Below are 26,335 nucleotides of genomic sequence, written 5' to 3' on the forward strand. Positions count from 1 at the left end.
AACTAACTTCGACCCTGAAAAAGATGCTGATTCGGAGGTCGGGCCTGGGACTCCGGTTCCTTGCCCAAGGTTACGTAGAAGAGTCGGATTAACTGGGGAGAAGATCTTTCGGAATACGAGAGTATTGGGAAATCTACCTTTGTATGCTGGTGGAGCAATTTTTATCACTAGGTAGTCTGGTGAATGTATTTCTTGAGAAATGTGTACGACACAGACAAGTTAAACGTTACCATGGAAACCATGATGTTGACTTTCTCCACTCGTGCGCTTGCGTTCGCTTGCCTAACATTACCATGCAGGTTCAATTTCCCTCCCCTAAACAGATTTATTTTTAAAGCCCAAGAAAACACTTACAATGCTAGGACCTAACAGATAAAGGTGTCACAGATTACATCTCGAACACATCTTGAACGATTAAAAGAACCAAGCTGGAAAAGGGGGGCGGCGGGGGGGGGGAGGGATGTACAATTTTGGTAGAACCTTGTGTGCTTTCAAAATGCCTTTTCCTTCCTCATTACGCATAGAGACTCTCTGCCTGTTTGGTGACAGGTGGTGAAGCACTTGGCCTGTGTTAAACGACCACAGCGATGGAGCCTCCACTGCTTTTCAGCCTAGAATAAAGTGGAGGAATGCGGTTTTCCCAGTCCAAGTTCCTTGGCTCACTTTGATTGCATACAGTTACGTCTGAATGCAACTGGGACGAGTTTAAAAGTACTTTGTTCTGATTATAAGCATTGCTGTTTGAGGACGTGAGACACTTCATAACAAAATACCTACTGTGATTCCAGAGATACGTACGTATTTCAAAAAACCCCAACCACCTGACATCTCAGACCTTGAGCATCTGGGAATGGTTTGGCTCTGAACTGCTGCCCCGCCTCACCTGAGGCTCACAGCCTAGGCCGGCTCCTCGCCTGCCCCTGCCTTAGTGAAGACCCCCCTCAGCTAGCTGCGTCTACTGGAGAGGGGTCCTTCCTTTCGGAACTTCTGCCATCTAAATAGAACGATTCCAAGTCCCCTGGCCTTTGCCTCACAGACCTCACGTTCGAACCATTTAATCAAGAAAGTTGTTCTCGTGCCATCCAGACCAGAAGACGCGGTTCCAACTAAGTCAGGCCGGTGCTTGCTTGCTCGCTCACCCTCTCTACAGCACCTACCCACAGGCGAGTGTTAATCCTCTCGTCTGTGCCACTCACTCTTTGATATCTTCACATACAAGCACTTTGTACTTCGCCAATGTTTTCTTCTAAAAGTGACCTGCCTTTTACTGGATTGCTTCAGTGGATTTTGATGGAGCCTCATTCAGTCCTTTAGATTTACTCGTTCTGCATCTATGCTGTCTTGGGCACTCTGCCCAAGAGTCCCATCTGGGAGTCCCACAGATGAATAAAGCCTGGTCTTCAAGGGGCTGAGTATCATCTCATACACCTCATTATCATTTTGAATTGAGTCTCATCCTAAGGGAATAAGGCTAACCATAACAAAACTGCACAGATCTTCCTTGCAACACTTTGTTAAGGAAGGCCACGCTGCCCCCTCCCCCCCGCCAAGATGGACAAACAACATGCAGGGGGTCACAGAGCCTGGTACACAAGTTCCACTGGGAGTGACTGCCTTCACATGCCTCGGTCTCTGGGAGAGAAAGATGGCCACGACCCGTCAATGTCAGAATCAGCCTGAGAACTTGTTCATGTTCATAAAGAATATACAGTTACTTATATGAAACGCCTTCCTTCATAAACATGAAGAAAATGGATGTCAATCACAAGGACCAAAGACCAGCCCACAATGTTCTCTGAGGGAAGGCAGATGTGACTTCTGTATCTAATACTCCCCATGACAAAAACCTTTCCTACTGTTCAGTACTAAAAAGTCTCATTTGTATATATACTTTGCATAGAACATTTCCTATCTAAAGTACCTGTGCTACTATTAAATGTGAGTGTGCATCAGAGAGGTGATTTCACTTCACATTACAGGACACTTTCCCCTTTAGGCCTTAGAAGTGTTACTGGATGGCTGTGTTTTGCGACAGTTACACTATTGTATCTCCTTAAAATTTAAGCATTTAAATATTCATTTCTAGAAAAATTCCATTTTTGCCAAAGAGCTCACTGAGTGCATTTAATTCTCATATAAAGCTGTTAGATGGTCTATGTTGTAGGTTATAATGTAATCTCACCCAATACATGTGAATCTGTGAGAGAATACACAAATTCATACAAATACACTCTAAATGTGTGTTTCTCAAAGTGTGGTCTGTAGAACGTGCCGGTCTATGAACTGTTACTGGCCCATGATGAGTTAAACAGAGATACTGTATTATTTAGAAACGTTTACAGCAAATTTACAGAGTAACTGTATGTCTGTAAATCTAATTTCTAAAATGAGGCTTCTGCTTTGTTTTTGTATATATTTTTTTTTTTTTGAGAGAGAGAGAGAGCAAGCTTGAGTGGGGGAGAGCGGCAGAAGGGCAGAAAGAGAGAGGGAAAGAGAGAATCTTAAGCAGACTCTACATGCAGCACAGAGCCCGTTGTGAGGTTTGATCTCACAATCATGAGATGATGACCTGAGCTGAAATCAAGAGTCAGACACCTGAGTGAGCCGCCCAGGCTCAGTACTTTTATTCCATTTCTCTAGTAAGTATTTTTATGTTTTACTAGAGTAAAGGAAAGAACAAGCAAGATGGTCCTTCATCACAAAAAGTTTGAGAAGCACTGTCCCAAAAATGTAAACCAAATAAATAACTAGAAAAAAAATTAGTAACCTCACTGCCACTTGGAATTTTCTGGGGGAGAGGTAACAGGTAAGACATCCTTTTCTTTTAGTCATCATTATAGGACTGTCTTTTTAAAGAGTTGTTGCCAGGTTAACAATAGGACGTTTTCAATAACTTTCTCAATAAGGATTATTTCTCTAGAAATAAAACACTGGATCTGTGAAACTCGAATGTTTACCAAGCATGCAGCACCACAGGCATTTAGAAGAATTCCCACAGCTGAAGGAGATCGGTGGAGATGTTTTCAAAGAGATTTCAATGTGAGAAGCACTTAACTTCCAATTAGAATGAGCCAGCTGGTCATAGCTGTGTGATAATCCTAATGCTTCAGGGGCAGCCTGATAAGACGTTGTAATGCTGGAAGGGGAAGGAGGAGGACCCTTGTAAGCAAAATTTGTGGGCAGGATAGACAAATGGAAGCTTGGATGCTTTTCAGATGTGTAAATAACCCATGATACAGTATGTCTCAAAGCAGGTTTGCCTTCATTTCTCTATAGCATTTTATGAGGCAAAACTGGCTGCACACACCCAAGTGAGATTGCAAAACACACACAATCCCCATCTGTAATCCTGATTCTATCTAAATCTTGCTAGAAAGGATAAAACGCAACATAATAGAATGGGGTCCGCATCTTCACTTAGAAACTTTAACTCTTAAAACCATGTTTTTAATTTTTTTATTTTTAAGAGCTAAAGTTTCTGCAGAGTTTGCTTAACACATTGTTTGAGTCAAGTCCTCCCACTGACCACGTTCAGAAGAGGCCTCCAACTCCTACAGGAGGGAGGTTTTGAGAACTCTCACTCTCAGTGCGGTGTTAACGACCACCTCCGGGAGCAGGGCACAGTTCAAAGAAGGAAAGACAAGCCACTCAAGAACCTGAGGGCAAAAAGCCAAATGGTGTCTCTGGGCCTGGGGCTCAGGCTGGCCAAAGCCAGGGTCAGCAGCTCCTGAGAAGCCTCGCTCCCCAGGCTCGCTAAGAAAACAACAATAGCTCTTTAAGCACGCTATTGGCAAAGCACGTGACCTTTTAAAAGGCCTCACTGGGCTGCAGCTTGAAGACCAAGCAGTAGCTGGGGCTCATTAAGGGCTTCAAGGTAACACTTGAGAAGGGGGTGTTCTGCTGTTCCTGCCTGAAAGGCCCCGGCTGTGGAACAGGGACACCTACACCGGGACAGAAAGGAGGGGCTTGTGACAAGTGTGGCTTCTAGGTCATCCAGAGACCTGACACCCCTCTTTGTCTCCTCCCTTGGCTTGTGAAGACTTAAGCCCAACACACATGTCTTTTACCCAGTTTTGCAGCCAAAGATCCAAAAAGGGACCCTGAACCTCAGGGCTGGTTAGAGATCCCCGGATGCAGGAGGGAGGTGGTTGTTTCCTCCCTTTTCTGCCCCTCCAAGGAGCCTAAAGCCAACCATACCCACTCTTCTCTTCTCTTGCATATTCGGTGGTTTCTGATACAAGGTTCCCGATAAAACACCCCCTTCCCAATAAACTTGCTAGAAACAAACTCCTAGCATCCTCATTTTTCTTAACATAAACTTTAACAAGTGTTAACTACAGCAAATTAAGTTTTAAAAATAAAGAACAAAACTCATGGGTAGCAATATAAATGAAAACCTCTCTTCCGGAGTTTCCCAAGAAATTTAATACTGAATACAACTCTCTGGACCCAACTTGGCTCTCAGTGGCACGGCTTTCATCAGAAGGGACCCTGCCCTCAAAAGCTACAATCTGCTTGGGCAGATGATCAAAAGTAACACGGGGTCACTAGGACATTCCATAGGACCAGAAACACAGGGGCTGATATTACCTGACTACCTGGGGGTGTGCAATTTCAGATTCTGAGTGACTCCCATAGCAACGCATCAGAGAGGTTATTATAAGCTGGAGTAATTAGGGAAGACTTCTGGAGACAGGGTTTGAGATTTGTATTAAGATGGGATGGTCTCTTAATGCCTATTTCCTACTCCAGACAATAAGCCCCATGAGGGCATAGACGGTGTTTCATTCACCTCTGTATCCCCAGGACAGGGCAGTCCTCGCCACACACAAGATGCCCCACAAACAGTTGCTGACTGAATGAACAGTAAATGCAATGAATGAGAAAAGACTGCGGGACAGCCAGGAAACTGTAAGACGGTGATGTGTGTGTCTTTGTCCCTGAGAGGGAGGATCTGAGAAAGAGGAGAAGTGAACAGACCTCAGAGGTGAGAGCTGTACAGGGCGGGATGTGGGTCAGGAAACTTGGTGGGACTGAGACACATGGGGTGGGCAGGGAAGGCTTAGCTCAGAAAGCCGTCTAGTGAATGCCCGTCACACTTCTCCAACTTGGGCGAGTATCCCACTCACCTGGAGGGCTTGTTAACACAGAACGCTGATGCCCTACCCCCAGGATTCTCATTCAGCAGGTCTAGTGTGGAGCCGGGGAATCTGCATTTCCGGGTTTCCAGGTTATGCTGGTCTGGGGACCCTAACTTCCTCTTTTCCCCATCCAGCCATTTCATGTGTAAGCCTGTGGATATTTTTATCCAATTTTACTCCCAATAGGGAGTCTAAAGGTCTTCCCTATTTGTGTCTAAGCAAGTAAGGAAAAAAGGAAATGAACAGCGTTTTGGCGATGGCAACTGACAACTGACATTAAAAAAAAAAAAAAAAACAGACTATATGCAGAATTAAGGTGTCTTCGATTCAATTTTAATGATAAAGCCCAGCTTCTCAGACTGATATATCACATCCCACTGGCTAGCAGGACCCAGATTCTTCTTGCCTGATCTTAGAGTGCATGGCAGTGAGGCCTTAAGCCCAGTATCCAAAGAAGGAACTGAAATAGTACCTATGTGTTAAAAGCCTAACATTTCATAGTTTTTATATTTTTAAGGCATTAAGGAAACAAAATGTAAGCTTAAAAAACAATCAGAAAGTTCTCTTTACTCAATGTTTTTCAACTTTTTAAAAGCGATGTCTTTAAAATGAACAAATGAACACTCTCCTTTAATGCTATTTGAACTGTCAAAAATAAATGTTCTATTTAAATTAAGAATATTAAGAAGAATTAAGAATAAATTAAGAATATTAAGTCTACTTTTGCAAACTACCACTTCTGTCGTCCCCCCCCCCCCCCCCCCCCCCCCCCCCCGTTACTTTAACCTGCAGGGTCTCCAGAGCCCTCCGTGGCCTCCCACAGACAGGCCCACCGAGGGCAGTGATGCCCCTGTGGGTAGCATCCCTGCTGGGGCCCCTGGGGGCCTGAATGGGAAGCCTCCTCAGCCCACCATGGGGGCTGCCTTTCTGACTACCTACTGGTGAAAAAAGGATGAAAATCATTACTCAAAAATACCTCCACGCCCAACTAGGTCATACACTGTGTCCATTTTTAAGAGCCTGTTCTGATTTCCTTTTGTACTAGTAAATAAAAACTAGAAGTCCAGTGTTATCCCATTCAGGAGCGTAGCAGGCCTCACCATTAAGTGACACATTGTTTTAAAAGGCAAGTAACAAGGCAGAACTAAGCTGTGGTATCTGCGGTCAGGAAAGGGTAGTTCCTTAGTGGGTCATGGCTTCTGGGGAGTCTGGTCACTGGCCTGCACACTTAGGATCTATGCATGTTTCTGTATGCATGCTAGACTTTACTAAAAATATATTTAAATTTATTTTTTATTTTTTTAATGTTTATTTATTTTTGAGAGAGAGAGAGAGAGAGCGAGCAAGCAGGGGAGGGGCAGAGAGAGAGGGAGACACAGAATCCAAAGCAGCCTCCAGGCTCTGAGTTGTCAGCACGGAGCCTGATGCGGGGCTCGAACTCACGGACTGTGAGATCATGACCTGAGCGAAGTCGGATGCTTAACTATGCCATCCAGGCACCCCATAATAAAAATATTTTTAAAAAATACTCGTTAGTAGCTCTCAAGGAAAAGGCTCCCAATTCAAAGGGGAGCTTTAGGAAGCCATCTCCCTAATCTCTGCAACTACATCTTCCTATGTGACTGCTGGTCGCTGAAGGGTACAGAAGTACCAGTGCTGACACTAAAACTCCTAAAAGTGAAAAAACATTTACAGTGATGCCAACAATTCAGAGCAATGGTTTGTCCTCATGGATCAACCTCCCTTGAAGAGAAAAAAAAAAAAAAGCTAAGAGAAGATGTGTGACAAGTGTCTTCAAAGAGCCTAGCAGGGGTGATTTCCTCATAGGACATCCTGTGCCACCAAAACCCACAGCCCTTTAAGTGGAAACACACACATTCTTCCAGTTTCTTATGGGGGTAGCAGCAAGGGCCCCTGGCAAAATTGTGTGTGTGTGTGAGACTTCCAAGACCCAGAGAGAGGCCGGCCGGAGAAATGGTTCTGAGACAGCCTCTGCAACACGGGATGGTCTCACTTCCCTTCTCGAGTCTACCTGCCTTAAGGTGCATTATGGATCCTGTTTTTGAGGCGGTCCAAACGGAGAGCCTCTGGTCCTAAGAAAGGACTCCTCCCACCAGCCCCAGGGCAGAACTCTGAGAAATGGTGCTTCCACTGTCAAGAATGTCACACAGCAACTCCCAGGCAGGAAGGAAAAGCCTGATCCAACTTCAGTGGGGGGAAGCCACATTTGCTTAGACAACTTGCTACACTGTTAAAATATTACACCTTAAAAAACACACGGGACTCAGAAATTTGATAACGTCGGCGCTTTTAACACCCTCCCTGGCGCAAGTTAACAACAAAACACACCCGGAAAACACAAAGGCCACCCTAAAATGGACATAGTAGGTGGCGGTGCTGGCGAAACAGCTCACAGAAACAGGCCCAGTCCTCCAAGGGCTCCCTACCCGCAGCTGTGCCACGCCACACGCTCCTCCTCGCAGTGACCACGGATCCCCTAGCATGGGGGTGGGGGTGGGGAGATCCGCTGAGCCTCCAGGAGGGTGCAGAAAGTGGGGGGTGGAAACCGCCCTCCCCAAGGCCGCCTTTCAGACCCCAAAGTGACTGACTGCCTCTGGCCTCGGGGAATGGCGGAAACACAGGGGCAAAATTCCAACGGGGAGAAAGCCTCCCTGCTTATTTACAGGCAGGGTAAGGACTCCCCGAAGACAGGGGAGAGTGTTACTAACACAAGCCCTAAAGCTGCCTGCACCGGGAAAGCTTTTTTCGCAACAAAACAAAAAAAACAACCGAAGCTCATCCAGGACGAGGTCCCCGCAGTAACATCCATGCTAATTGGTAAGTAAGACAAAGCCTTCCCTAACAAATCAGCAATGTAATTATGAAGCCAGTCACTGGAGGAAGCCAGTTCGGCGCGCTCGGGCGCTATTCTGAAGCTGTAACCCGACACCACTGTTTGCCGCGGCGCCGCCTCCCGGCTCGGCCCGCTGCGCAGGGGGCTCCGGGCCGCAGGGCTCTGCACCGGCTGTTTGCTAGGCGTCAGACACTGCATTTCCACGGAGACCCGGGGAACAGTCCTCTCTGCTTTCTTGACACAGCCTTAAAGCCTGGAGACAAAACCGAAATTCGGCCAGGAAGTCAACCCCTAACTAAAGTAACAAAACAAAACAAACCCAAAAAACTTGGACTGTTTGGGAATGTCTTCTAATGTCCACATTTAAGAAACTCTAGCCGCCTCTCTCGTGATTTTTGCCTACTTCTATTAAATTGAAGACTGCTTCAGACACTGTCGGTTTGTCAAATATAATCTTTTCTCTTGGAAAAAGAAAAGGCAAAATTTAAATGTTGACAACTAACTGCAGGTAGTAAGCAAAACAGACTCAAATTCTGGGAGAGAATGTTTCAAGTAAATATTTCTTTGGAATATAGTATGGCCTTGTTAATAAACATCTGGAAAGAAAAATAGGCTTTTTCGAATGTTACTGTTAAGTGGTATAAAATGTTTCTAATATCCTGTCTTATTGGTTCCTCCACCAGCTGGGAATTTTAGGTTTTAAAGCTAAATCTTATGAAGCTAGGGACATCAGTCACCTTCTTCCAAAGACAGTGGAAATGCTAGCAGTTATTTTATTTTACCGAAGGATTCTGGCCAAAAGCACCCCACCCTTGAAGTAAAAGACTGAGCAGAAATATACAGTTTCTGAACTTAAGTTTAACAACAACATACTCAATATTTGCTTCAAAATCCTCGAGAGAAAACCTGGACACAGAGCTGAAACAAAATTGACGAAATGTTGACAACTATTGAAACTGGGTAATATGTACAAGGGGATGCATGACACTCTTACTTTTGCGTGTTTGGAATTTTCCGTAATAAAAAGTTAAACACACACACACACAACATGTCAATACGTATGTTTCAAATTCTACAAACTAAAAAAATCAAATAAGCACAATAAATTATTTACACCCTCAGCGAGAACTATTCTATTAACTTGAGAGGTTAGTTTACACAGAAGGCGGCTATTAATGCTCCGTGTAAACTAAGTACGCCAGCCCAGTACAGGTCAACTCCTTTCAAACTCTGAAAGACAGCACATCACATTCAGCCACAAGGGGGTGCAGGAGAGCAACAAGGCACGCCTGAATTCTGATTATTCACTGCAATTCTACCTATAGACTTCTCAAAGTATACACATTTCAGAGATTGTTCCCAAATTGCAGTCTACACAGGACACTGTTAAGCGAGCCAAGAGGCTTGCCAAGGCCAAACTAAATTACATTATGCTATGGTTCAGACTGAATAATAAACTATATGTAGAAAAAGGCTGTTGCCTGTGTATGTGACACTGATGTTTCAAAAACCATGGTTAAAATCCCTGGAGGATTTCTGAAGTGAGAACACACACAACAACAACAAACATACAAACCCAAGTATAAGATGAGAACTTGGAGAAGCCAACGGTTCAAATTTTCCAGTGGAGGTCCTAACCACAGTGGACTCCCAACCACACGAGTTAGTCTCAATGGTAGCATTAAGAATTTTACTAGTATTGAAAAGCCTTCAATAATCTTATTGCTTCTTAAGAACTGGAAATTACTTCCATACTGAACAGATATGGCTTCGGGCAGTTATTTGGGAAAACTTCAAAAGGGATATTGGGGGGGCGCCTGGGTGGCTCAGTCGGTTAAGCGTCCGACTTCAGCTCAGGTCACGATCTCACGGTCCATGAGTTCGAGCCCCGCGTTGGGCTCTGGGCTGATGATGGCTCAGAGCCTGGAGCCTGCTTCTGATTCTGTGTCTCCCTCTCTCTCTGACCCTCCCCCATTCATACTCTGTCTCCTCTGTCTCAAAAATAAATAAACGTTAAAAAATTAAAAAAAAAAAAAGGGATATTGGGGAGGAGTCATTTAACTATAAAATGTAACAGAGTTAACCTTAGAGAGATAACGAAACCAGTTACTGTGTAACTACTTGATGAACTATTTTTCTACTCAATTACAAGTTGATGTTCTATGATGATGTATGTTCCATAATAATGTTCATAAGAAATTAACTACTATCACCAAACTTTCCATTTGAAACTTTGTAAATACAAACATTATTTTTTATAATAATTTATTATAATCATTTAAATTCTGATGGTAGTAATTCACGCTTATTTGGTGTCAGGATCATCTTTAGCATGCTGAATCTAAAGATTCATAATCAATTAAGGAAAAAAAATTGTTAGATTTGAATTTCTTTCCTTCTCTTAAGATAATGTGCCTGTAAAGTCTAGCCAGCCTTGCCCCACCCCCATTCCCGTACATAATGAAAATATTTTTTTCTCCTGTATTTATAATTGCTTAGATGGGATTCTGGTTTCAACCCTCCTATAGCACCTTTTCCCCAAAGATACCTTGTTTTTCCCCCTCACACTAGAGACCTTTAATAAACAATGTCAGGGGGAATAAAAGGCTTTGGGTAGAAACCAATGCCTTGCCAAAAGTAAGTGACAGGTTTGCTTTTTGTTTTTTTGTTCTGTTTGTTTTTTTTTTTTTAAGAGGGCCATCAGATATATAAAACAGTCACACTGAAACAGGCAAATGTACTTTGTTCAAATAAATCTGTGCAAAATAAAACTGCATCTTTAGTTAAAACAAAAGGTTGCCTTCCACGTTTTGTTAGCCAACTAGTTACCACTAGTAACACCATCAGGAAGCGTTTTTATGGAAGTGTTTCTTAAACATTATGGGGCGTTTTTAATCTTCTTTGTGTTCAAATTCAGAATACTTTACTGTATACTATACTGTATTCTGTATTACTGTGAAAGATCACTTTAAAGAAGACAGATTATAAAATATTGCTCACAAATATTGAACATATTTCATCTTTTAACTTCCACATGCAGTCTAGTTATTATTATTATTTTTTTAATTTACTTACTGAATCAAACTAAACCTTGTACTGTATGGTCCAAATCTGGATTCCTTCAAAAAAATCTCTACAACATGACACAAGAAGATAAAAACTGAAGGTATAGGATAATAGAAATAGACTTAAGAGACATGTAAAAGGGAGGGAACTATTTTGCTGTGTAAATCACAGTCCCATATAAGCCACATCCATACTCAGAATGTTTTAGTCACTCCTAAGAATTGGGCAGGCTAGTGATAAGGTCTTACAAAGACAATTTAAACTTTATATAGTATACTTGAGAAATTCACAAAGTAGAGAAAGAAAATGAGGACACAAACTAGACTCAAGAGCTGTGAATGATACTTTATAAATATGGCAGCCATTCATTTTTACAAATAATACTTTGGGGCCACTTTGAGATGAAATGTGTTTCTTTCTGAAGACTTCTACGTATTGATAATTAATGACCCATGGAACACAAAGTCACTTAGTCAAAGACAATAAAAATAATCAAAGTACCACACTGAATATGATAAATATTTATTTTCTAAGGAACTGACCTCTTAACACTTCAATGGTCTCCAATGATCCCTTAAGGAGAGCGGGCCTCCAGTCTACTACACTTGCGACCCCTGACATTCCAGTCCTCCTGCCTATCTTCAGGGGTTTCAGAAGCAAGAAGGCAGGTGCCACTTGAGGAATCCACATTTTGAATTTAGAAACCAGCTACCATCAGGCAGCTAACAATCATCATCGGGTCAAATCTACTTTATTTTACATTCCTGGATTCGGTAAAAAATGCTTTGAAGAAAGCAGCCTGTTTTAAAAACTATTCAGAAAGGACCACCACCAGGTTCAAGACAAGCAGAAAGGCAGCACAAAAATTTCTTGTTCAGCTGCAGACCACAGAACTCAAATTCCTCTGCTGGATGGCTTCTCCAACCGCGGGGAAGGCACGGAGGTACACACGCACATGGAGATTCCCTCCTCAAAGAAGGAGAGAAATCTGAAAAGCAAGTCTGTATCAGGTATTATAAAAATGGGATAACCACTCAGGGAGGCTCGGTTTAAAACAGGTGCCGCCTCATTATCTCCTTACTTAGCGTGGCTAGAATTTTACACAAACCTGTTCTGGTGTAGAGATGACCTTGGGACTTTCAGATTCCCTGAGCTGAACTCAGGCAGCACTTCTAAACACCAGGGTGGGGTACTCCAGCAGCCCTGCTCGAAGCCCCAGGAGCCCTGGCGTGGCAGGGAGTGATAAGCAGCCGGCCAGGAGAGGAGAGCAAGGAGCTAAAGGTTGATGTGCAGCAAGTGGCATATCCATCCGAACGTAATTTGAATGTAATCGTCTAACCACGGCATATCCAAGCGGTTCTTTTCACTTTCTGTTCAGCAGATTCACACAGCCCACTGTAAACATGAGTGTGTGTGTGTGTGTGTGTGTGTGTGTACATAAAATGCCCTTAGAGCCAGAATCCCTTCCCCCTTCACTATTCTACGTGAAACCCCCTAGAAGCACAAAAATGCTTGGTTCAGCATCGTCTCCTCAGTTAACCGCCTATGAAGATTGTTAAAGCGGAAACCTTGGAACTACTTAATAACTCTGCAAAGTTACAGGCTTTTTGCAGAGAGACAAAAAGATAGTAATTCAGACACGAATTCGTTTTAAGAACATAGGTTTGCTGCTACCTGGAGTCATTAGAGAAACAAAGCTGCCTTTGGGCACCTAAAACTAGTCAGACCTGCTGTAGCAGTTGCACAGTGGCTCCAGACCTGCCCTCCACTCTCCTCCCTCCAGCCCCCACCCCACGCATCCGCATAGCTCACTCCACTCCGGGCGGTGCCGGGCCGGGCACACTCACCCCTCGTCCTGCCATCCCTGCTCATGGCCAGGGCCAGCGCTCCACACACAGCGTGCCAGTGTAAGGAGAGGCCACACAGGCCAGCAGGAGCTGACTCCGGTCTGAGCTGAGAGCAGCCCTGGGCATGGCATACAGCTTACGTGGTCCTGGGTTTCTAAAATAGATAAATCAAATTGTGGTTGTTTGTGTCAGTGAATCCTGGCAGGTATTTCTAATTAAGTTCAGATGAGGGACAGAAGACCTTGAGAGGAGACAAATGAGGCTTTCCAGCTTTTGGAGCCATCAGACCACAAAGGGAGCAGAATTTCCAAAAGGGAGTTTGCATGGTCTATATGAAGTGCTTAGTTTAAATGATAAGTATTTGTTTTGTTCTATTAAAAGTCATACGTTTTCAAAGATACTGTGAGGTTTTTATTTTGAAATTTTTATTTGTATTTCAATGAAAATTTTTAGACAGCCAAGCATGTTTTGTCTCATGATCTTTGAGAAAAAAGAAAAAAAAAGAAAAAAGAAAAAAAAAAAAACCCACAAGGCATCTATTTATTACCCAGAATAGGAATGTCGTCTTATTGGCCTGACATATGCCATTCACAGATTCATACAAAGAATGAACTGCCACACAGTGCTCATGGAGAAAGACACTGCTCCACACAATGAGTGATGGGCGCTCCAGGGGACAGTTCTGTTCACAGGGTTTCCCAGCATCTGCACAGAGGGCAGAAGTTTGCTTTTCATACCAATTGCACTGGCCATTGGAGACAATAATTGTTTTAAAAGACACGCCAGCTTTGGTTAGTAGCTGTTTCCTTCAAGAATATTAAAACTAAGTTGAAAACCCACATACTTTTTAAGCAGGAGTCCCAGCTTACGGGTTTCTATCATTTGTTGAAGTAATACATAGTAGCAGCAGGTAGAAAATTATGACTTATGCATATGCAGTGGCCAAATCTTAGATTTTCATATTCTGCTGGCCAGTATTAATTCATGGAAAGACCTATGAAGGTAGGTGTTACCTTTCCTGCGAAGCCATTTTTCACTTAAAACTGGAAGCTTGCCCTCTGGGGTGCCTTTGGCATACGTGTGATCTTTGGACTCAGTAATCAGAGATACCTCTCTCTTTCTCTTTCTGTCCTTTGCCAAGAAACTACTGCAACCAGAACCATCTCCTATAGGATAGATCTAAACAGTAAATATGAAATTTCTGTAGCAACAAAGGTTTTAAAACATTCTAAAAGTGAACTAAGGTTCACACTCCTCAATGCCATATTTCTCTCTACATGTATTTAATCCACATAGAATATTGACAAAGTGGTCTTCATTTTTCTGACAGAAATTAAATATAAAATAAAACACCATGCTTTTACTATAGGTGTTAATGAGGAACCACAGCAAAAAACAAACTCAAAAAGTTTCTGTTGTAGCTTTTACCTTTCTCAGTTAATTAAAGTAAAATATCGAGGCACCTGGGTAGCTCAGTGGGTTAAGTGTCCGACTTTGGCTCGGGTCATGATCTCACGGTTCATGGGTTCAAGCCCCACATGGGGCTTTGTGCTGACAGCTCAGAGCCTGAAACCTGCTTCAGATTCTGTCTCCCTCTCTCTCTCTCTGCCCCTCCCCCATTCACACACCTCACTCTCTCTCAAAAATAAATAAACATTAAAAAAAATAAAGTGTAAAATATTTTGACGGAGGGTAACCTTGTAGTAAAACTTCATACTGATAATCTGTAGTATGTTACTTTGACAAAACAAAAAGACCACTGTATGCATTTGTCTGTATTTTTGACCTCCTCCACACCTTTTTTTTTATGTTTTGTGTATGTGTCTTTCTCAAGTAGTGTTGTACTTTTATTCTGCCATTAGAGTGTTATGTAAAATAGTGGATGCCAAAAGCTATCAGTTGCCATACAAATTTGAGTGAGTTTTAAAATATCAAGATTTTTATTATTTTCTATGCTCATTATTGATAATTCAGTGCATGACAACTGGGTAAAATTCACATTTCACCCTCTCACTGAAAAGGCTTTCAAGGGGGACAATTCAGCAAACAGGAGTCTAAAGGATTTCAAAATCTCAATTAATATCCTTCTCTTAGTTCTTAAAGGGAAACAAACCTGAGCAGCTGTTACCTAAGAAGCTGTGACACTTGCCTGACAATAAAACTGCTCCTTAGGACATCTTGTTGTATACTTGGCTGGTATTATAAAATGTGAGTCCTCTCACCTACCCATTGTGATAAAGCAAGGAACACACGGAGTGTCAAAAAAGAAAAGAAAAAAAAAAAGGCTCTCAAATCCATTTCCTAAGATTTCTCATCTGACAGCAACACAGTTATGTACGTTTCAATTAGGAGGAGAGGAAAAAAGTAAAAATTATTTTCAAGGATTCCAAACTTGAGGAACAACATAAATAACTTTACATTAGCATATAATCCCCTCTAAGTAAATCAATGAAGCTAAAAGAAAACTTTCTAACATTCATCTTTTTTTTTTTTTTCTTTCCACAAAGAAACGGATGAAATTTATAGGAAAGCAGAGATCCGTGAACAAGCTATTCCTGCTCATGCTAGAAGCTGGGTCTTTGGATGGGTATTTTCATCCTCGAAGCACACTCTAGCTCACTCAAATCAGAATAGACTGCTATAAAAAGTGGGAGCAATGGGAGGAGCTCTTGGAGTGAGCCGTGCCTTCTGGTTAGCTGAGCAACTATCCCCTTCACCCCCCTCAGCACAACAATGAAGAGACTCTCAGGTGGACTGCCCTCCAGGGGTTGAGTGGAGCCAAGAGCCCACTTCAATCTTGTCAGAGGCCAGTCCCTAATTACAGAACGCTACTTTGAACACTTAAGGCCTCGAGGATCCTATTGGCTACTACAACTTCTAGGTTCTTTACACACATTATGGCCATTTCTTAACAGATATTGGGAAATCAAAAAGCATATTTCATGAACAAAGCTTGAAAACATCGACTATCTTCCTTAAGACTGAGGCTGCCCAATTCGATTCAAATAAAAACTGCTATAGTCTGAGGCTGTATGTCTCACCCTGCTGATTTGCCCTTCCCTATTCAGTGCCTGTAAAAACTTACTTTCTGCCACCCCAAACATCCTGAAACTACCCGGTTTGAAAGCAAAAAGTTACTCTAAGACAAACTATACCTAATCTTTTTGTGAAATTTAGACTAAAGCCCAAACCCTACTCCCTTCTCAATCTATTACTACTACTTCTGCTAAAGGCAGGATGATTGACCACCAAGAATAAAAATAAGAACAATTTATGATTTTCTTTAGATGCAGTGGCCCTCGGACGGCACCCTCTGTCTTAATGGTACAAAGTCCAGGGCCAGGGCCAGCTGGCTCCCCGCAGCCCCCTCCCTTTCAGTCAGAGGCGGTTACCACCAAGATGACTTGTAGATTTCTAACTTAAAAGCCAGTGAGACGTTAAGTTGAATACACACACATATTCAAAATCAACTCACTTGTCACGGGCGAAAGCAGGGAAGAGAGGGAGGATTTCAAGCTAAAAACACAAGAGAAACTCACAGAAACACACTATAGCAAGTTGGATGCAGACCCGGTCACGGAACCCAAAAGTGAAGCAGCCTTCGCTCCAGCAATCCGAACCTTAAAAAAAAAAAAAGTCTCGTACGTTCACAACAACACAACGGCCACAACACGCACACACATCCCAGCTGTAGAAGCGACAGCTCCAAGCTCCCTTCGCCCCACTGCTGGGCTCCGGTTAGCTCCCGACCCCCTCCTGACCTGGGTCCGTGACTGCCCGTCCCCTGCCCTTCCCCCAGCAGATCTGCCCGGGTACGCCGGGGGGTCCCCGGCCCTCGGCCCGAGGGTCTAAGGGCGCGGGGCCGGGAAGCAGTGGGAGGGAACGCTTGTCCGGGTACCTGCTCCAGGCCAGGTCCCTCTCGCCGAGGCGCCCGCGACCCCCGCGGCCGCTCGGGCCCCTCCTCCGCCCTCCGGGCTCTCCCGGCCCTGGCCGGGTCCCAACGCTGCCCCCCACCCATCGCCGGGAGCCCGGCGCATCCGAGGATCCCCTCCAGCCTGGCGCCGGGAGAACTTACCACATGCAGCTCCACCTGGGAACTAACGCATCAGGAGGGGTTTCTGCCCACTCCTCAAGCTACTCTCTCTCCATGCGGAGTCCCCGCTCCGGGGGCCCGAGGGTGGCGCCGGGGAGCGGGCAGGAGACGAGACCGAAGCTAAGACTCCGCAGTCCTCTGCCGGCGCGCTCGGAGCATTATACAATGGTGGAGGAGGCGGCGGCGGCGGCGGCGGCAGGCAGGCAGCGGAGGAGGAAGCGGGAGGCGGGCGGAGGGGGCGCCCTGACCGAGGGAGCGGCAGCTCGTGCTCCAGCACTCGCCGTGCAGGAGTGACGTGCGGCCAGCGAGCCTCCCGCGAGCTCCGGGCCCCTGGCTCCGCAGGCCCCGCCCCTCTCCCGGCCCCGCCCCTCTCCCGGCCCCGCCCCCCTCCCCCGGCGGTCCCGGGAGGCGAGATAAATGCCGAGCCGGGCCCCGGCCGCTGCAGGAGCAGGAAGGGGCAGGCAGAGCACGGGAGACGTCGGGTGGCAGCGCCGCCCACGGCTCCCTCCCTGGCCGGCGCGCCCTTTATTTTCTCTCAAGGAAAAGGCTTAAAGAGAAGGCGAGACGAAAAGAGACACTCCGGCCAAGGAACCACAACTAACCACCAATAATCCCCTCACACTCCAGAAAATACTCATGCAAATGACCGAGCGGCTAGTGACAAAGGCGGCGGCGAGTGCAGCGCGCGCACAGCCCGCTGAGTCGCGCGACCGCAAATATGACAAGCATCTGAGCTATTCGGCAACTTGGGGCCGGTCAGCAGGGCGGGCAGGGTCCCGCGGGGGAGGGGGGGGATAGGAGGTGAGGGGCAAAAATTCGACCCCGAGGCACGGCGTCTACGCTGCCTGCGCGGCTTTCGAGATAGGCGTCCCTGGAGGGCGGGGGGCGGCAGCGTCTGCAGCTGGGACACTCCCAGACGGCCAGGTCTCCAGACGCACGAGTGGCCTGCAGAGATGTCCGAATGGCAGGACGGGGGCTCCAGCTGGAGCCGGGGGCAGAAAATGCCCCTTGCGTGCGACAGTCTCGGCCCAACACCTCGAAATGGGTCACCAAGTCAACAGTACTTTCGGAGTAGGACGGAACCGAGTTGCATCCTTCGTGGCCGGCTGCGCAGCGGTGCAGAGCCGGCAGCCGGCCGCCCGCGCTGGCAAAGCCCACGCAGGTAGAGAAGCCAGGCTTGGAGACGCAGCGGGTCAGAGGCCCCCGGTCCTCCGCCCAGAAGTTTCATGTGGATAACCTTTTCCCTCTCCTTAGGAAAGCTCCTGCTTTGAACTACTTTCATTTAGCAGAGAAATTTACACTAACTGGGAGAGCTGTGTGTGTGCCTAAGTGGTGCGAATTTAAAACACCAGGGAAAGAGCTCCCCCGGAAAATTAATGATTATTTTAAAAGTTAAATGCGCGTTCAGTGTAAAGATGTTACAAAAAGTAATTGAAGCATCTTAAAATTCTGGCTGCCACCCCAATCAGTATCATCTCAGATAGCTGGCGTTTAAGGGTCCACTCTACTAGTTATATTGAAGAATAATAAAGCTTTAAGACCTAACATAAAGGTGATTATAAGTCGTTAACATCAAGACAAGTTTAGACCTATTCGAACTGTTCTGCAATGATTTGTTATCAATCAAATTGATGATCTTACTGAAATTAAACTTGGTTTAAACTGTTGGTAGAGGAGGCAGTGTTTCTTGTGTTATCTTTAAGGAGAATAAAAAAGGATTTTACTTGACCCTCAGTATAGTTAAAATCTTATAGATTTTTCTTTAAGTATAAACAATGCCAAAAGCTAATTATTTGTGGATGTCTTTAGAAAGTCTCATTACAATGGCGCTCCAAATGACACATCATGGAAGTACTGTGCGGGGCCCTCTGTAGGTCCTGCTCAGTCTGTGCCTGGGCGGCACAGCATTTAAACATTTTGCTGTGAAGCCAAGATATTTTTCATTTCCAGAGTTCTGCCTTTTAGAGACAACACTAACTTCTAACAGTTTCCCAACCACCCACTCCCTTATACTTTCAGCGCTCACTTTTAAGGAAAAGCCATTGAAACAGAAGCTGCAATAATCTCTTCCTGTGATATCTTTGTGGCAGAGGCCAAAGGCTCTGTTGAGTTTAAAATGAATTTAAACCGTTTATCCATGAACTGAAGTTAGCAGCAAGTTAGACCTGCAGAATTTTTGTGACACTTGAATATTTATTCTAGCAAACGGGTTACCAAATGCAGTGTTCCTGTAAAAAGAACTAAGATCTAAGTGACAATTTTTGTGTCTCCAGACACAGAGTGGACCAGTGCTTCTGCTAAGGCATGTAATTCAGGAAAGGTTTGCATTCTTAGGAGAGAAACTTGAGTTTTCAAGTGAAAAGGTTTTCGCCTTTCCACACCTTGGAAGGTAGTAACATCTTAACAGTGTGCATGTTATATAGTAGGAGTTCCACTTCCCCCACTTTTAGAGTCTGGTATCTTTTGTCAAAGCGTGAAGTGGCAGCTTCAACAGCTGCCAAAGTGGTCAGACACAAGGTGGTTAACCACCCCTCCCCCAGCCCGAGCCCCCGCAAGCCAGCACAGCAATCCCTGCCTGGCCCTAGGAACCCAATTCCACCAAGATAAGGAAAGGCTCTCCCTGAGCTTTTGAAGTCAACTCCCTTCAGTATGCAAAGGCACGCTTTTTAAAAAATCATTGCTTATTCCCAGCACATGAACAAGAAATGTTTAGTGAACATGTAAGTGTGGTTTTCACTCCCACTCTTTGGGACATTAACAAGCCCATTTAAAATAATCCTACCCTCAGGATTTAGAGTTTAGAGTTTCTCCTTCTCGCTCTCACATTTAAGAAATTAGGCCAGTCATCCGCATTTAACTATCAGGAACATATCTGTTTAGGGAGAAAACAAACATTGCTTTTGTAAGTACAGAACTGTAATGGTAAATTATAAAAATACTCACTGGTTTAGTTTCAGAAAGCTACTTCTCAACACAGCTTTGTAGTTCTGGCTACTAGTTCGCACTTCACTGCTTCTCTTTGAAAGTTTCTGTACCTTCACATCTTGCAAACTACTAGACGACTTCACTGACTGAAGGCCACTTTTAGCACTTAATTAGCATGCACCCAAGAAATGACACCAGGACAAGCTGGTTATATAAAATGAGAAACAAAGACTTTAAAACAGTTCTAAACTTTAATTTTTCTTTCTCCCTTATTACATTTTATCTTTCCAGTTCCACTTGAAATACTAGTAATAATCATCCACGTATACACCTTGAAACTATTGGTCTTCGGGAAAAAAAATAAACATTTCAGTTATTGAAACATATTGTATGCGGCCAGCTAGGCTAAATAATCTCTTTATGGAAAATATAGACATTCTTCCTGAACCTGGACTTCTCATTCACTGACAACTGAAAACTATTAACTTAAAAAAATTTTTTTTAATGTTTTATTTATTTTTGAGACAGAGGGAGACAGAGCATGAACAGGGGAGGGGCAGAGAGAGAGGGAGACACAGAATCTGAAGCAGGCTCCAGGCTCTGAGCTGTCAGCACAGAGCCCAATGCGGGGCTCGAACTCACGAACCGTTAGATCATGACCTGAGCCGAAGTCGGACGCTTAACCGACTGAGCCACCCAGGAGCCCCTGAAAACTGTTAACTTTAAAATAAACTTCTGGGAGTCACGTCACCTCATTGATTACCAAGGAGTCATACGGGACAGAAGGATTTGGAAACCTCAACACTCTAGAGAAGGTGGCACAGACAGGTTCAGTACTTTGCAGCCACTAGCAATTTAAAACGTCACTGTGCCAATGGAACATGTTAACACATCCACTTCTGCAGACTCCCCTCCACCTCTTCCTCCACCTACTTTTGTCAGGTTTTTTTCCCCGTTTCTCCCTGAAGTCATGGTTCATTCGCACAAGCAGAACTTCAACTCCAGGGAAGGGCTGCTTTTGCAAAGCTTCCTTAATTATTATGGGACTGCTTTGCATTGACAGCCCCTTATGTTCTGAGAGAAGGTTATTCTTCTGTTAGAGATATGCCTTCTTCCCTTTTAAAAAATCTGACAATACTTAAATATTTAAAATATCTTAATGATAATATTTGAAGAAAATGCTTTTAAAACCTTTTTTTCCCCTAACATTGTTCATTAGTCCCTTCTCACCATTGCTAGAAAAAAAATGGCTTCTGCTGGGCATTAGTTTCCTTCTTATTTCATTTGCCACTATTTTCCACTAAAATCGTCAGATAGGGACGCCCGGGTGGATGAATTGGTTGAGCTGAGCATTCCGGTCTTCATCTCAGGTCATGATCTCACAATCCATGGGTTCGAGCCCTGCACCAGGCTCTATGCTGACAGGGAGAAGCCTGCTTGGGATTCTCTCTCTGCTCCTCCCCTGCCTGTTCTCTCTCTCTCTCTCTCTCTCTCAAAATAAACAAATAAACTTTAAAAAAATCTTCAGATAAACTGCGAGGTCCAATTTGGAGCAGCCCTTCTTAGGAGACTACAGCTTTTGCTCTCACCCTCTCCTCAGTTGGAAACCACTGGTAACAACTCTATGTTTCTTTCCTGCTAGATGCTGCTCCACTAGGACTGGTGGTGGCTTCTCATAAGCATCTCTTATTGTCCTCTGTTCCCCACACAGCACTACCCTCTCGAAGGCCTCTGCGTGTCGACTCTGTACTTCCTGTCTATAAACCATTCTCCCTTCTTGAGCACTTCATACTCTTCTCAAGACACTCAGCACCACTGGCACCCACAGAAACCGTCAATGAATGTTTGAGACTGCACAGTCTCCAGACCTTCCCTGTCCTCGGGAACCAGTCTGAGGGGGATGATGAGTCCCGGCGTAGGAGTTTGAAGATCTTGTACAAATAAATCACTTAATTATGACTGACTCTTTAGTTTCTTAATCTGCCATGTCACAGGTTTAGGGTCAGCCCCAGTTCCAGGGAAAACAGCACAGATTGTTTGTTGGTCGGGAGATTTGGGGTCTAGTTCCTCAGCCACAGCCAGCCATGAGGCTGAATCAGACGCTTAGCATCACGGGGCCTGCTTTCACACCCTTCAAAAGGAGGTGCTCAGGGTCAACAATTTCTGTAGCCCCTTCCCAGAGCTAGGAGTCTATAAAAAAGTGATTACAATGTAGACTACCCCCATAGGGGAGTTTTAGACTCAAATGAGATAACCTGCTCAAACTGGAAGAATATAAAACCAACCTCACATTCACAAATTTCCAAAAGAAAGGAGAAGTACAAATAATGATAATATACTCCATTCAACAGAATATGTTCTTGGAATTATTTTCCTATCTAGAAGACAGATTTGAGCAATCTATCCACATTCTCCTGGATTTGTTACCCGTTATGGTTCAAGTCACCCCGCCCCCAACCCCAACGTTTGGATAGAAGCAGGATGGTTTGTAAGGCATTTTCATACGGATTTACTTGTCCGCTCTTCAAAACACCTTTCCTGTGCCACAGGCAGGACAGGTCCTCCTTCCCACGTCTTACAGAGGAGTAAACAGAGGCTTGGAGATGAACCAGCCAATTGAACTCCTTTATCAAGCTGACTCCCAGGGACAAAGAAGGTCTGGAGGCTGTGATTCCTAACATTCACTGAAATTGTGGAAGCCAGGAAAGACGCAAGCTGAGTGTCTTGAGAAGAGTATGAAGTGCTCAAGGAGGGAGACTGGGTTATAGGCAGGAAGTACAGAGTCGACGTGCAGAGATCACCAGGAGAGTAATGCTGGCCAGGAGCTGGACACGACTTTGCTTCGACCCTATACTAGAGTCATAAAATAACAATTCTACTTCTTACCCAAAGAACCCCAACCCTGCTTGTCAGCTTTGTTAGCATCCCCTTTTAGCCCACAAAATTAATACCCCATAAACAACACAACAGAAAAGAAAGAAAACTCATCACACCATTCAGTCCCCTCACTTATGTTTATCGCTTTGTCTAGAACCTGACACGGCAGATATTTGTTAAGTTTTCACTGAATGAATAATTTAAGGAATGCTGAAGTGTTCATACCCAGTTTCATAAACTCAAGGGGTTAATCTTTCCTGCTGTGAGCAATACAATATTGTCCTTGTAACTGCTTTTCAGCAATTCTAAAATATGCATTTGGGTTTAACATAGCTAATAGGACCAATGGGCACTCACAAAGTACTATTAATCTATACAGTCTCACGACTGGGGAAGTAACCTCGCAGATAAATTACTGCTGAAATTCCACCATTCTGTATTCTTTATAAAGGTTTTCTCTTCCTACTTACTTTAAGAAATAAAAGTCTTGGTCAAATGGTATTTAAAACCACAGCAGCATTTGATAATTATGGGGGGGAAAAGACTTGCCTATGCAAATTTTCCAGTGATTACCTGGATGGTTCAAATGACCACTTCTTACTGGCACCTTCCTGCCCTCTTGGTCATGGAATATAAAAAAAATATGCCAATAACCAAATATGTTATGAACATCATCAACCAATATTAACTTCCAGGAAAACTTGGTAAGACGATGAGAGCAAAAATAATTGGTTTTAACAGTATTACTCTAATGCTGGCCATCTTTTATGTTTCAAAACCAAGCATTTATATGACTGGCTAGACTAAATTCTCTTTTCTGCTATATACATGGTCTCATATCTATTGTAGAAACTATCTAGGATTGTGTACCTTTAAATCACCTATGGATAAAGAAGTCACTCAAGAAAATGATGGTAATTTGGGGAATGTAAATAATATATTTAATCCATTTTTGAAGTCCCAGCTATGAAAATTCTGCCCTGAGAAGTTAAAAAATTTCCAAGCTTTAATGTGTAGAGATGCCCAGGAAATGCCTCTAAGTTCAGGCTATGAGGCATCATTAGAAAAGAAACATGTTGAGGAGAACCCAGCTTAAATGGAAACATAGTATACAACTAAAAATAAATCCACTTGTTTGACCTTTGAATTTTTTTTATTGGATTTCCTGGAAGAGGCAACACCTAGGTAAAATGGTGTAGACCTTATCTTTTCTTTTAGTCACCAATGTAGAAGTTTTTATTAAGTTTATTAAAGTTTTTTTTTTAAGTTTATTCTGTTGCCAGAATAAACAGTAAGACTTTTTCAAAATTATCAAACTGTCCAATCATACCGGTCCCTTGCTTTAAATTGAAAAAAGGTTGTATTTTTAAGTTACAAGGTTTTTTAATTTAAAATTTCAGAAACACACAGAGTGAAGTCAAGTAGGAAGAGGTAAAGCAAGCATCCCAGCTAAACACTAACACATTAGATACCCTGGTGTCACCAGTCAATTGTTTTGCTAAACATGCTTTAAATGTTGAACCAAAAATTCAATCTTGCTAAGTAACATTTGTTTCAAAACTGTTTCCTCAGAGAAGTCTTGTTTGAGTTATATGCAACTCCTTAAATGGACAATTATCAGAGAAACTGGCTTTTAAGGGGAAAATAATAGTGTGAATGAGCTATATGTAACTTCCCTTTTTAAAAACAGAAGTTGAATCTGTGTGACACCAAATTTAGAAAGGAGAATGAGAGAATATCATCTATAGCATAGACGCCCATTGCCGTTCTGTTCTGTTACAAATTACACGCTGCGAACTTGAGTTTGCTCAAACAATACATATATCTAATCATTCCTAAAAATGATTCTTTTAAAAGAAAACATAAATGTGAAAGGATTACAGCAAATAAAAAAAACTCACTTAAAAAGTGCCAGATTCCCTGACTTTCACTAATTATTCATTTGGCCTCATTACACACGGCAGCACAGTCCTTCCTAGCACTAGCTTTTGTGGGAATGATACTGGTAATTTCAGCACCATTTATATTTCCTTTTAACTTCATTTTAGAAATTAAGACCCAAATTACAAAAAGGTTGACAAAAATTGTAATGCATCAGATGTTCATTTTCAATCCATTCTCATTTGTTACCACTTTAGAACTGTTAAACATCATACGTCTAGTTTTTGTGATAAAAAAAATAACAGCTATAAAGACTTCGGATTTACTATTTTCACATGCAGCCAAAAATGAAAAGTGAGAAAACAGAAATCTTTCCAAAAGTTCATCAGATGAAAAGAGCAGAATTAATGGGGAACTATACCACTTATGAACAAGAATACTTAATACTTTATAAATATCACTTCTCTCTCCCTTCAACTCATCAATAAATTATACGCAATTCCAATTTAAATACCCCTTTTCTTTTCATGGAACTTGGTAAGCAAATCCAGAAATCATCTGGAATAGCAAAGAGCAAAAGATAGCTGTAGTAATTTTAAAGAACAAAATGGGGGATGCGTCCTGTCAGATACCGAGGCTTATTATAAATTTCTAGTAATTAAGAGAGTGTTGTGTCATAGGGATAGATAAATAGATCAACGGAGGGGCGCCTGGGTGGCTCAGTCGGCTAAGCATCCGACTTCAGCTCAGGTCACGATCTCACAGTTCGTGGGTTCGAGCCCCACGTCAGGCTCTGTGCTGACAGCTCAGAACCTGGAGCCTGTTTCAGATTCTGTGTCTCCCTCTCTCTCTGACCCTCCCCCGATCATGCTCTATCTCTCTCTGTCTCAAAAATAAATAAACGTTAAAAAAAATTTTTAATAAAAAAAAATAGATCAACAGAACAGAATTGACAGTGCAGAAATAGACCCACGCATATAAGAAAGTGTATAATATGACAGGTCTGATATTACAGATCAGGGGGAAAGAGCAGATTATTCAATAAATGGCTAAGGGCCACTTGATTAACTGCATGGAAAATAAAATTAAGTACCTAATATCTTTCCAAAACATACATTCTGGTGGACTAAATCTAAATACGTAAAACAAAACTTTAAAACTTTTAAGGAGAGGGGCGTCTGGGTGGCTCAGTCGGTTAAGCATCTGACTCTTGATTTTGGCTCAGGTCACAATCTCATGGTTCGTGAGATCAAGCCCCACATCGGGCTTCGCGGTGACAGCATGCGAGCCTGCTTGGGATTTTCTCTCTCCTTCTCTCTCTGCCCCTACCCCATTTGTGCGCTCGCTCTCTCCCTCTCTCTCTCTCTCTCTCTCAAAATAAACATTTTTTAAAAATAAAGAAAACTTTTTTTAATACAAATTTTTAAAGTCTTTATTTATTTATTTTGAGAGAGACAGAGACAACACGAGTGGGTAAGGGCAGAGAGAGAATCCCAAGCAGGCTCTGCATTGCCAGTGCTGAGCCCCACGTGGGGCTCGAACTCACGACCATGACCCGAGCTGAAATCAGGAGTCAGACACTTAACTGATTGAGCTACCCAGGCACCCCAATAAATCAAACTTTTAAGGAGAGAATATAGGAGAATATGTT

The 26,335-nt window shown here is 43.4% G+C and overlaps 1 protein-coding gene across 9 annotated transcripts in view; it reads right to left on the reverse strand.

The window, feature by feature from the left end:
• Positions 1 to 26,335, reverse strand: part of SERTAD2 (SERTA domain containing 2) — a 116,704-nt gene that overhangs the window by 5,338 nt on the left and 85,031 nt on the right. For 2 of the 9 annotated variants that reach the window (XM_027072342.2, XM_053200672.1), the window contains exon 2: positions 19,784 to 19,873. The exons of 3 other annotated variants lie outside the window; for them this stretch is intronic. Coding sequence is in view for 2 of the 6 variants with exons in the window: in XM_053200671.1 (XP_053056646.1) it covers positions 12,909 to 13,039 (131 nt within the window). In the remaining 4 variants the exon portion in view is untranslated. Of the gene's footprint in view, positions 1 to 12,908; positions 14,230 to 16,447; positions 16,529 to 16,983; positions 17,355 to 19,783; positions 19,874 to 26,335 lie in introns of those variants that run through there. 4 more of the 9 variants (XM_053200671.1, XM_027072339.2, XM_027072337.2 and 1 more) reach the window with 4 other exon arrangements.

This window comes from Acinonyx jubatus, chromosome A3 (genome assembly GCF_027475565.1).
Source record: "Acinonyx jubatus isolate Ajub_Pintada_27869175 chromosome A3, VMU_Ajub_asm_v1.0, whole genome shotgun sequence".
NCBI classification, from domain to species: domain Eukaryota; kingdom Metazoa; phylum Chordata; class Mammalia; order Carnivora; family Felidae; genus Acinonyx; species Acinonyx jubatus.